At 45.6% G+C, this 13406-nt stretch overlaps 1 protein-coding gene across 1 annotated transcript in view; it reads left to right on the top strand.

Moving 5' to 3' along the window:
• LOC124719716 (ankyrin repeat and SOCS box protein 14-like) overlaps window positions 1-13406 on the top strand; it is a 70152-nt gene that overhangs the window by 16712 nt on the left and 40034 nt on the right. Inside the window, exon 3 of the mRNA XM_047244920.1 lies at window positions 6500-6800. Coding sequence (XP_047100876.1) covers window positions 6500-6800 — 301 coding nt within the window. The remainder of the gene's footprint in view (window positions 1-6499; window positions 6801-13406) is intronic.

Below are 13406 nucleotides of genomic sequence, written 5' to 3'. Positions count from 1 at the left end.
GCAAATTACTGGTCATCACAGTGTCGAAATCATAGTAAACTGGTTGTTTCCACTGCTTGCACAACCCACGTATCGTGCAAACGTGTACATTGGAATGTTGTCCGACTACTACGTCTTCAGATGAATCGTAACATATGCGGCCATCAACATTGATTCCGTGAAAAGTCAGAACAGCTAGTCTCTCTCTCTCGAGTAGTAAAAGTGTGTGACTTGGCTTTCAATAAACACAGGATATCTTAAAGAATACCCGGTCTGCGTTTAAATTCGTTCGTCCATTTGTGAAGGGTTGCCCTGCACGGCAAAGGAATTTTTTTGCTTTCGCAAATAAGTGTATGCTTTAGGTGACAGAGCTCTTAAAGTTCATGCATGGGCCATGTCCTCTGAATTCCACTTTACCCTTTTATTTTTGTTTAATAGCCATCTTATTTGCGCCGGTGTAAAACAATTTGACAATACACTATTTACACTTTTGTGCAATACGACTTTTTCTTTCGTATCAGATGACTCTTCTGCCCGCTTCAGCTAAAGAACACGTCGGAGATCGTTCGTTAAGTTCAATCTCGCCCCTCAGTTCGTTAATTTCCGAATCCTTATTCACTACTTCAGTGGATTCATGAACGCAATCTGTACATGTGGTTCGGTCGACTTTTTTTTTCTTTTTTTCTTTTTTTTTCGGTGACACAGTTTCTAAAGCCGTCAAACCTCGCTTTTGCAAACTTCTTGCTCCACAGCGTTGTGCACGACTTCCAGATGCCTAAGAAATGAATTTGATTTTAATTTTATTATTCCTAAAATTATTTACCGAGTAGGCCTACTATTCCTAAAATTTTTGACCAAGTACTATGCAACTGCATTAATTTTTCACTAAAAATCAGATCAATTGACAAAAGCGATTAAATATCAGTGGCATAAGCGGCTACAATAGCCTAGTTTGATAAAAAGTAAAAACACAGTGTAAGAGGAAATACAGGTATACAAACCCATAACTTCCAACATGGGAGTCAGAAACCATACCACTACGCTGCAAAGTCAACTGGTCAGCATCAGCTATTGTTACACAAGTAAACGTAAACAAATTACGCGAAATATGCTGATTTTGTCATTTGAACTATATACTAGCTTTAAAATAGTTAACATATCGAGAATACTTAAAAAATGGCTATTTCTAAGACAAATGTAGCTATTATATCCAGGAGGAAAAGCAAATACACTTGAGCAACATTATTTATTGCCTGTACAATATAGCGAGTCATTCACTCCCGTAAAGCAATATACACTCCTGGAAATTAAAATAAGAACACCGTGAATTCATTGTCCCAGGAAGGGGAAACTTTATTGACACATTCCTGGGGTCAGATACATCACATGATCACACTGACAGAACCACAGGCACATAGACACAGTCAACAGAGCATGCACAATGTCGGCACTAGTACAGTGTATATCCACCTTTCGCAGAAATGCAGGCTGCTATTCTCCCATGGAGACGATCGTAGAGATGCTGGATGTAGTCCTGTGGAACGGCTTGCCATGCCATTTCCACCTGGCGCCTCACTTGGACCAGCGTTCGTGCTGGACGTGCAGACCGCGTGAGACGACGCTTCATCCAGTCCCAAACATGCTCAATGGGGGACAGATCCGGAGATCTTGCTGGCCAGGGTAGTTGACTTACACCTTCTAGAGCACGTTGGGTGGCACGGGATACATGCGGACGTGCATTGTCCTGTTGGAACAGCAAGTTCCCTTGCCGGTCAAGGAATGGTAGAACGGTGGGTTCGATGACGGTTTGGATGTACCGTGCACTATTCAGTGTCCCCTCGACGATCACCAGTGGTGTACGGCCAGTGTAGGAGATCACTCCCCACACCATGATGCCGGGTGTTGGCCCTGTGTGCCTCGGTCGTATGCAGTCCTGATTGTGGCACTCACCTGCACGGCGCCAAACACGCATACGACCATCATTGGCACCAAGGCAGAAGCGACTCTCATCGCTGAAGACGACACGTCTCCATTCGTCCCTCCATTCACGCCTGTCGCGACACCACTGGAGGCGGGCTGCACGATGTTGGGGCGTGAGCGGAAGACGGCCTAACGGTGTGCGGGACCGCAGCCCAGCTTCATGGAGACGGTTGCGAATGGTCCTCGCCGATACCCCAGGAGCAACAGTGTCCCTAATTTGCTGGGAAGTGGCGGTGCGGTCCCCTACGGCACTGCGTAGGATCGTACGGTCTTGGCGTGCATCCGTGCGTCGCTGCGGTCCGGTCCCAGGTCGACGGGCACGTGCACCTTCCGCCGACCACTGGCGACATCATCGATGTACTGTGGAGACCTCACGCCCCACGTGTTGAGCAATTCGGCGGTACGTCCACCCGGCCTCCCGCATACCCACTATACGCCCTCGCTCAAAGTCCGTCAACTGCACATACGGTTCACGTCCACGCTGTCGCGGCATGCTACCAGTGTTAAAGACTGCGATGGAGCTCCGTATGCCACGGCAAACTGGCTGACACTGACGGCGGCGGTGCACAAATGCTGCGCAGCTAGCGCCATTCGACGGCCAACACCGCGGTTCCTGGTGTGTCCGCTGTGCCGTGCGTGTGATCATTGCTTGTACAGCCCTCTCGCAGTGTCTGGAGCAAGTATGGTGGGTCTGACACACCGGTGTCAATGTGTTCTTTTTTCCATTTCCAGGAGTGTAGTAATGCGTCAAAAAGCGTTGCATTTATGTGAATTCGTTTGTATTACGGTAATTTTTCAGTTTCAATTATTGAAAGTGTTATGTATGTGCAGACGTCTTACCCTTTCGTTTGCATCACCGCTTTCCACAATTTCTTGTCCACGCCAGTTCGGAATGTTTATGCAGAGGATTGCTGCTGGTAATAACTTCTTTCTTGAAGGTAACCCTAGAAGCTCATTTCTCAAATCCTGTTCATAATCTTCTGGCCGATAAGGAGCTGACCACACACGTGCAGTTTCCGCATTCACTTCGTCCTTGCGTTTGCACCGAACTATCCATTCACGTCGCAAGTGCTCATCCTTGGGAAACAAGTGATAAGTAGCGTCAGTCGTCGTTCGAGCACCATTGATGCAATGTGCCGCGGCACACTTACAGCGAGCCTTGCTCGTGGCTGTCTCAAAACTGAATGCTCGGCGCTGCAGCCTCCTCTCCTCTCCTCTCCGTGACGTCAAGGCGCGCGAGGGCGTCTGCGAGTTTTTTTACTCGCTTGGGGCCGGAATGGCCGGCCTGCTTTTCCTATATGCCTCGGTTCCGAAATGCCGTGCCGGCGATTCCGCGGTGCGCGCCTTAAATCGATGGCGACGCACTGTGCAGGCCCATCCGCGCAGTGTCCATTTTTGGGTAAATGAGTTGGCACCACTGCGAGACAGCAGACGATAGCCACCTCCCGAAACACGACATTGTGGAGTAAATCACATCAACACAGGAGCAGAAATCAAAAGCCAAGGTTGCTACATAAATTACGAACATACATCAGTACCGAATAGCTGTTCATCTAAAGGCATTTTCATCTACAATTCCCTCCTAAATGGATGGATATATTCCAAAGCGATTATAAACGAAATGTGGTGCAATTATACCGGACAATTAAAGACTTGGTCTTCCATTGTGTTTCCTCTAAGAGGTAAAAGTTCCCCTTGATTGTGTGGATTGAAGCGCAACCATTCTTGTGATACGAGTAATTTTTTTTTTGTTTTTACGGCAACAACTAATTTGTGTAATGTCAGCACTAGTTTTTAGCCATACAAAAGTCCCTATGGTTGATCAAATTACCTATTTTGAGAAACTCCTTGCAATGATGGATTTATACTCCAAATTTCGTAGTGCACTTTCTTGGCGGCTCTGGCAAACCGCGTGGTTTATTTTCGGTCGCCTTTGTGATGCGTCCAATAGCGGTAAGACTGACTTGTGTGTAAACTACAATCCTTTCTTTTTGAGACTGGCAACATTAGCCCCCAGTTCTCTCTGTGCCGACTCTTTAATACAATCCGTGATTGCAACAGAGGTGACTGAGCCATTTTTACCCCAAAGATCGCAATTCTTTGCATTGTGCAGATTTTCCTGTGATGTGGTGCGCTTGTCGATCATCTCTGAATAACATATTCGTACGTGTCCACAGAGCATTTCACACGGTGGATTACTGTCGACTGTTGAAGGAGATAGAAACGTGGGGAATACGTTCCCATGTATGTGAGTGGACCTCAGCTCTTAAGTGACAGAACCCAGTATGTTGTCCTCAGTGGCGAGTGTTCGCCAGAGGCAGGAGTGCTCCAGAAAAGGGTGGTGGGGCCGCTGTTACTGTCTGTATACATAAATGGTCTGGTCGACAGGTATCTGCAGCTGTTTGCTGATTGTCCCCTGGTGTACAGTAAGATGTCGTCGTTGAGTGAGTGTAGAAGGACACAAGGCGAGTTGGACAAAATTTCTAGTTGGTGTGACGAATGGCAGCCATCTGTAAATGTAGAGAAACGTAAGTTGATGCAGGTGAGTAGGAAAAACAGACATGTAATGTTGAGGTACAGCAGTAGAGGTGTTGCGCTAGACACAGAGGCGTCGCTTAAATGTCTGAGCGAAAGTTCGCAAAGTGATACGAAATGGAACGAGGTTGAGAGGACTGTGGTAGGGAAGGCGGGAGGTCGACTTTAGTTTGTTGGGAAAATTTTAGGAAAGTGTCGTTGGCCTGTAGATCAGGCTGCATGTAGGCCGCTGGTGCGACCTATTCTCGAGTACTGCTCGAGTGTTTGGTATCGGCAACAGGTAGAATTAAAGGAAGACAGCTATAGGACTGAGAGCTGAGCTGCTAGATTTGCTACCGGTAGTTTCGAGTGACGCAGAGGTATTGTGCAGAAGCTTCAGGAACTCGAATCGGAATCACTGGAGGGGAGGCGAAATTCTTTTCGAGGAATTGTTGAGAAAATTTAGAGAACTGTTTTTTGACGCTGACTGCAGAACAATTCAAGTTCTGGCAATGTACACTTGAGACAAGGCGTGTGAAGATAGGGTGAGAGGCGTTGTCGCTCGTACAGAGGCATACAGGCAGTCGTTTCTCCCTCGCTCTACTTGGGAGCAGAACGGAAAGAGGAAATGACTGCAGTCAGTTGAGAACTTTTTATATGTACCAGTTACTACTATTGTTTCATATGGTTGCTGCTCCACCTACATTGATTATTTTGTACTGAATGCAGCAGTTTTATTACGTCTGTAGTTTCTAGTTGGTATTTCACTTGTCTTTGGAGCTTCTTACTGGCTCTCTCGCTTGGGATTAGCCTTTAACTTGCATCAGCTGTGGAGAGAGGTTCCCGCGACATTGGTTAAAGTTCAGCAATGCCAGATCTATACAAGTATTTTGATATTTGTAAGTGTACATGCGATAATGAATCAACACTCTGTTTGTATTTCTTACAGGCACCTGATTTCTTTCTGGCATGATCTAATTTATGCATTGCATTAGATACAGGAAATACAGTACTTTTTTGAGACTGGTCTAAAGTTAGGGTTTAAGTGTTTGTACTACAACTGAAAGAGAAATTTTACTCGGAAGCAGCGTAGCTGGTGTACACATTAAGTTTACTTAGACCTTTTTAAGTATAAATGTAAAGTTTTACGCCTTCTGTAGTGGTGTGTAACTTATTTTGTGTTCAGAATTTTCAGAAAATGCAAAAAGTTGCACAAAGTTAACATGACTGAGTATAGTAGTTGTGCAGGATGCCGCCTGCCACAGACCATATGGTGGGTTGCAAAGTGTGTAAGCTGATGGAAATGAATGTTGCAGTGGATGTATCTCTTGTTGCATGCATGATTATATGAGCACATGTGATGATTATTATGCAGCGGGTAGTTTGTGTGTGTGTGTGTGTGTGTGGTGTGTGTGTGTGTGTGTGTGTGTGTGTGTCAGGGAGAGTCGACCTGGTGCCCTTGTTGTGTTTGAAATATGTCGACCATCTTATTGTGTACGAAGCAGTGACTTTTATATTTTATGTCGGTATGTGAGGAAATTTCCATGTTACTTGTCTGAATCACTTAGCTGTCTGGTGAGGAAATTGTATTTCAGTACTTACAGATACGTTTAGTTTCTAGTGTTTTCTTCCTAAGTGACAGAAGGAATTGGTACCCAGAGAAGGTAGTTTTAGGGGTGTGTTTGAATGTAGATGAAGGATTGGGTGGCAACTGCATGCAGAGGTGAAAGGAGGCGGATCTGTGGAGTGAACTATGAGGGAATGTGCCAAATGAATTTGTTAGGAGATGGAGTGCACCTATTTTTAATGGGAGATTGGTGAAGTTTTTGATTATGGGCTAGTGCTGTGGATCTGTCTGTAATACGCTGGTTAACCCGTATCGCAGAAGCGAGATTTCTAGATTTGTGATTTGTCGCTCGGAAGAAGTGTATTCAGAATTGTTGGCAGTTTTGCGGCTGTGACAGTTTTTTTAATTTGGTGTGTGTGTCTCGATAGTAGAGAGTAAGTGTGTCGATGTTTTGTGCAGGAGCCTTTCTGGGGCGGAGCGTGGCAGGAGGCTGATAGAGGCGGCTAAGGAGGGGGCGGTGGAGGAGGTGCGGCTGTTGCTCGCGGCTGGGGCGGACGTGGGGGCGAGGGACGGGGATGGGTGGACCGCCCTGCACTGCGCTGCAGACAGAGGCGACGCGGCTGTGGTGCGGCTGCTGCTCTCTGCGGCGTCCGACCCCAACGCCAGGGATCGGTGGGGGCAGACGCCGCTGCACTTGGCGGCATGTTGGGGCCAGGCAGAAGCGGCGGCTGCGTTGCTGCAGGCCGGAGCCGACAGGGGGGTGAGGACTAATAAGGGGAGCACCCCCCTGGACTTAGCCAGGCTGTGCAACCATCAGGAGATCGTCAGGATGCTAACACAGAGTTAATACACGCCACTAGAGGAAATGGCATCCTGTACTTCATTCTACATGATATTAAAATAAAAAATTGAAAAAAAAGATCGCTTTCTCTATTCATTTCTACCTTTTGCAGTCCACACAATTACTCCAGTAACACCACAACTACTGCAACAACAGGAGATATCTGTAAACCAACGTGACAAACCTTCCTTTTCAGAATTCACTCTGTAAAACATTTCACAAGCAATTTCTGCAAAAGCTCAGCAACAATTGACAAACACTCAATCATTAATGAACTCCACCTCTCTCTCCCTCTCTGTCTTGTGTTTCTCGTCCCACATACAGTATTGAAACAGCTTACAAGAATACAGCCGACCTCTCTCACAACCGCCTGTATTTCGAAATGTAAACACCCAATCTCTTCCAAGACACAAATGCGAGAATACCGGTTGTTGTGCGTTAATGTTAGTTCTTTGCACCAGTCTCCTACATTACCTAATTACTGCAAACCATTTGCTAGCAGTGTCTATGTTGCTACATCACATCACTGCGAACTGTACCATTCTCATATTACTGCCATATAAGCTGTTCACTTAGAATGTATCTTCAGATTTCACACTGAATTCACTTCTGTGCGTGTACCACACAAGTACTTTTCATGTTTAATTGCAATGTCACATTGGTAGCAGTGCTCACACCACATCATGCTCACACCATCTGCAGCCTTCTTGGCAGCTCACCTTCAAATAAAGAGAATTGAACAACCACCTAAAATCATTACACTCCTAAACACCTCCCTTTCTTCTCTTACAGAACAAACTACCATCTCTCAAGGAATTACACTCAATCACGTGGGACATGCAGCCATCACTGGAATTATACGGCAGTTTCGCCAAATTACACTTTTGCGTCTCTGTACATGCTTTCGAAGCAGACCACACTTGGAACATTCATTCCCCTGTCTGCTGTGATACAATTAGACTTGGCATCCCCGTGCGTGCATGTGTGACCAAAGCGGCAGACTGCATTCTGAACAAGAGCTTCTGTGGCCCTCATGTGGCGGCGTTACACACGGAAGCTCCTCAACATTCTCTGTGAGGAAGCAGCGGCTCCAGGAGACAGTATTGGCTTGGTGAGTGACCTGCACGGCATTGATGAATACTTCAGGCTCTGCCACTTGATCCTCAACATAAATAAATGTAATATACTGTGCATACACAGGAAAAGAAATCCACTACTGTACAATTACACTGCTGATCACAAATTGCTGGAAACAGTAAGTCACCTACCGTAAAATATCTAGCAGTAACTATCCATAGCCACCTTGCGTGCAATGACCAAAAATACCAATTGGTAACAAACTGCAGCACATCTTTTCTCAGCGATTCCATAATCACATGTTTTGGGCTCCTAAATCCAAATTTCGTGCTTCCTGCCCTGTAGTATGTCGACTTCACAACGAAAGCCTCAAAATTTTCCGACTTTTCTCAGATTTTCATTTATTTCACAAAGACTACGTGTTTCTCAAAGTTGACAACCCAACACAAAATTAAATTGGACAAACTCTTCTACAACATGCAGCAATCAGCAGTGATTTTCTGACAACGAGTGGTGACCGCGCTAGAGCGTCCTAAAAAAACGGTGACTCCCCAAAATTCGGATCGCGCCTAACGCCGTTCACCTGTTCCACTCTACTATTACGGCACTTTGGAACGGTAAGGCCCGCTTCAGCAGACGGAAAAAAGCTCAGAACTCCACCTGTGTTCTTCGCATCGTCAAACACAATAGCACTCACGGCAGACATCCGCTGTCGAAACGGACGTCATATATTTTGAAACGTGTTCGCATTTATTTAAACTAGTGCTTCTAAGTGTGTGGTTGGTATCTGAGAAATGGCTAAAATTTATTTTGATAACGAAATACGTAAATCTCAGTCCAGTGCGACAGAAAAGTGTAAAAATTAAATTTTGTACGGAAGTATGCGAAGCACACGCTACACGATGCGAAATCCAGGCTAGCCGGTACATCAAACAATTCGCCTGCGAGAGAGGAGGTCGTTTTCAATGTAATTTATACATACCATTTATCTGCAAAACAGATAACTCAATTTAAAATATTGGTCCTGAATATTGTAAATCTTTATCTTGAGACTTGTAAACAATAACTGCACCAGATCTGCTACCGTATTTATAGTGCAAATGAAGATAAAATGTAACGCATCCCGCTTTGTGTCAAAACTGCTCCAAAATTCACAAGATAACGCCTTTCTGAAATAATTTAGGGATTCGGAAAGTCTGAAATGATAATTTCACAGATACATTCTGGTGTGTGGCGGAGGGTAGTTTGAGTACCACAGCTGTTCCGGCCTTTTCCTGTTGCAGTAGCGATGCTAGAAATATCTTTGAACTACTCGTCTATTAAGAGCTCTGAATGGAAAGTAAGAAACCCGGAGAACATCTGGCGTGTATTTCCTCGCCATGTTACAGTTTTAGGTGGAACCTTTAACCTGCCACCTCTGCAGTGGGCGACATAGGTGGCCGAGACTGACGGCAGGGCCAGGGAATCGTGAGAAACTGATCCAAGTGCTTCACTCAAAAACTACCTCGGGCCATTAATCTGAGAAACGAGTCGTGAAGACAGCATCTTAGACTTGCAAGTGACAGATAGACCCGAACTTTTCGAATCTGTTAGGGTAGAACGGGGAATCAGCTATGCCAAGACCGTTACAGTGTTACCGAATACGACCGTAACCATAAATAGAAAATAAGTTGGGAATATTATTGTGCTTAGCAAGAGCGACGAGAAACAGGCTTCAGGTAACCTTTCCTCTGCAGCACCAACAGCGCGGGTATCAGTGGAAGAAGTTAAAGAGCATTGTGAAATACGCTTCAGACAGGTGTGTACCGACCAAATGCGTTTCAAGCCCAGTTTCACAGCGATGAGTTTACAGCACTTCTTTTCATTTAAGTATGCGTCTGCGCACGCCAGATGACGAGATAACAAAGAAATTTCCGAGATCCGAATTTCATCGATAAAAATGACGCCAAAGAAACAGTTATTTCCGGAAAGAGCAACATAATTGTAACATGTTGCATTACTCTCTACGTAAGGAAAGCCTGTGTAAACATTCGGTCTTGTCTCTAAGGCAGAAACGCTTACGACACTGTTATTCCCGTGCAAACAGCAACAGGTGGCGTCAGACTGCCCGCGCAAAAGGCCGGCGCAGTCGCCGAGGGGAAACTCGCAGGTGGGGGAGCGACGCAGAATGCGGGCAGCGAATCCGGCAGAGGGCCGCGCATGCGCAGAAGCTGCGGCGGGGCGGGAGCAGGCGGTAGGGGCGGTCCGACCACGGCGGCGGAGAAAAGACCGGCCACACGACAGGGGGGCCGAAACTAAATCAGGACGATCACTTCCGACATAAAATCTGTAATACTGTTTAGCGATTACTGCTCCAGTTGCACTCAACAATTTCAAAGTCGGTGATGATCGCAGACACCGGTGTCCGGCAGCCATTTAATGTCCCAGTATTACAAAGATATTTTCTCTCGCCCTCCCAGCAGTTTCGTAGTTATGTCACAGCACGCTACATCTGTGTAATGGCAATCCACTATGTACTAACACTAAACATTATTTCGATAACAACCTCTGTTAAAATTAGTGCTCTGGATGATTTAATACATGTAATGTTTTATTTTTGCAGCAAGTCTCTCAATGACATCAGCTGACTTTCAAGCTGTCATTACTATCCATGCAGAAGTAAACAGCGCAACGGCAGTTCTTTTAAGGGATGGGTTTACACCTGAAAACGTCCAACTTTATCCCAGCAGACGTGCAAATGCATGTTCTGTCGCTGAGACATTCCGCTTAAATATTTACGCACCATCCGGGACTGACGTTACACATGCACGGTCGGACTATTTTTTAATCAGGATGTCCCACATCTTTTGGTAAATGTGTGTATGTGAAGCACACGCTACACGATGAGAATTAGAGGCTACTCAGTATATCGAACAATTCGCCTGCGAGAGAGCAGGCCGATTTCAGTGTAATTTGTATATGTCATTTGTCTGCAAAACAAATTACTCTGATTAAAATGTTGGCCCTGAATATTGTTCATCTTCATGTTTAGACTTCATTTACCTGTTTGAAACATCTAAAATGATATATTTTCACGGATACATTGTGACAATCACTGTACCTTGCGGTGGACATGAACATTGATGGTAATTAAATTTGTTGGCCTAGCTGTCCGAACGGAACGCTCCTCTGTTCTGGAACCAGTTACTATTAAGAGAGTGACGGAACTGTCAAAAACGTACGGTACAGGTCCAGCGCGACAGCCGTCTGGGGGCAGAAAGGGTGCCAGCATCAAAGAGTCAGCAGAGGGATTCGATACGCCCGCGCATGCGCAGAAGTACGCCTTCTGCTTCTCGCTCGGGTGGCCACCGGCCAAGTGGAGAGTTTCGTAATGCAGATTTTGCGCCTTTTGCGGTGAGTAACTCTTCACGAACACAGTAACTAAAAGATGTAGAAAAAGAGCCGGGAGGACGCATTGTGACAGGCGTTGCGAATGTGGTCACCTCTCTAAACCTCTGCACTCCCTCCGCATCAAACAAGAGAGCTCCAAGGGAAAGATTTTTCAGCCATCGACTCAGAAGGCGCGACACCCTTCTGTGGCGCCCTGCAAAATCTGACTGCAGGTCTGGACACGGAAGCCGTAGGTGAGCGGCGCGCCGTTACACGCACTCACTGCACGCACGCCTCGCCAGTGTCGGCTTCGAGGCCTGACAGACTCAACACCACAGCGGGGTGTGAGTAACTGTGCAGGATTACGACGCAGCCCCTGTCAGCTTCTCCGACCGTGACACTGTAATTGTGAAAGCAAAAGGTCTACCTCGCTCCACATGACATCGGTGAATATACATTTCATTGCTCGGTACAAACGCTTCTTCCGTAACGCGAGTGAGTCGCGGCTGAATCTTGCAAAATCCGGTGTTCGGAAATTAGTTACAAATGTCGCCTACAGGATTGAAGTAAAGCGTGAATTTCATTTTGAATTATTTGAAACGTGTAAGAATAATTAGTAATTCTCACTACATCATTCAAAAAAATAATTCGTTCACGTGACATATCAGACAGTAAATAATACAAAACATGTTGGCAAGTCCTAGATACGACTTACTTATCTACAGAATTTTCATTTGGGGAATAGTAAACAGTCATGTATAAAATGCTATGCAGGCAGCCATGTCCTCCAGATAAACTCATGTGTGTTAACTGGAGAAACACTGGCCACGGTGGCTGGAAAGGAACCAGTATGGGCGAAGCCTTCGACTGCAGGCGAGAGACTAACTGGGCGACATTTTGGAAAACAATTTCCTCCAACTGACAGCAAAGCGAGGCCGTGGAGATGGTGTAAAGTGTCTGGTAGCGAAGCTAAAAAGAAACTGGAGTGTGGGAAAGGAAAGAAACAACATACTGTTGTCCAGTGTGTGATGTTGCGCTGTGCATGCCAGAATGCTTTGAACCATTTCACACGAAAGCCAATTACGTATACAAATTATTTATAAAAAATTGTAATTTAATTTAGTTGTGTATTAAGATATTTTTTAGTAAATGCCTTTCAGTTTGTTTGTTTCCAGACTTCAAAGTGTTGATTTGTTGTTCCGGTGAGAGGCAACGGGCCAGCGTGTGTGGCGGTGGTGTTGTGACGTCACCACAGTGTGAGAGCAAGAGGCGCATGCCGTGGTCTTCAGTTGACGATAGACTATCGCAAAGAAACAGCAGACACACTCACCAAGGTCTTGGTAATACGACATTAAATAGCAACCTTTTTCTTTTCCGTTACTATCACGAAATTTTAACACTGTTAATGTAGTAAAAATTGTGGTATCGATAGCTACGCTGCCACGGCGTAGGTGCAAGTTCCCAAGGTGGCGGCCTCTAGCCGGCCGGCGCTGTGCGGCTCTGCTCTGCGAGCTCCGTTTGATCAGGGGCAGACGGCCGACAGTGCAGATGAGTAATCAAAGACAAGGTTGACAGCTTTGAAGCACCAAGAGACGGTCCCAACAACACACTGAATGGGACAGATTTCCCAGCACACCGTTAATACACTTCCTACTGATTCAACTTTGCTCTCGCCACATTTAGTTTTGAAGAATAAAAATTCGCCGGTCAAAATAAAAGAACTTGTTTCTTTCCCCAAGCCACGGCGTCTACGTCATCGTGAACTCATTGACATTGCAATGGCTAATACAAAAGAGGCAGGTGAGAAGAGGAAATGCTACAAATGAAGGTGAATCACACTGGAATATCTCAAGTTCGACAAACAGTTTTAGTTCGAGCACATCCATTATCTGGTAAAGCAAGGAACAGGTGTCAGAAATTTGTATTACTTTATAACTGACAATTTCGGACTCGACGAATCCCACTTCCGAACGCAGGACATCTTGAAACACTCACAACGAAAGCTTCGAGAGGTCTTCATCACATCACCAATATAAAACCGTTCACTAAATAATTGGTTGACTTCCTATTCCTTAATGA

The sequence above is a fragment of the Schistocerca piceifrons genome, chromosome 11, assembly GCF_021461385.2.
Source record: "Schistocerca piceifrons isolate TAMUIC-IGC-003096 chromosome 11, iqSchPice1.1, whole genome shotgun sequence".
In the NCBI taxonomy this organism is placed as follows: Eukaryota; Metazoa; Arthropoda; class Insecta; order Orthoptera; family Acrididae; genus Schistocerca; species Schistocerca piceifrons.
This window is presented reverse-complemented; position numbering and strand designations above follow the sequence as displayed.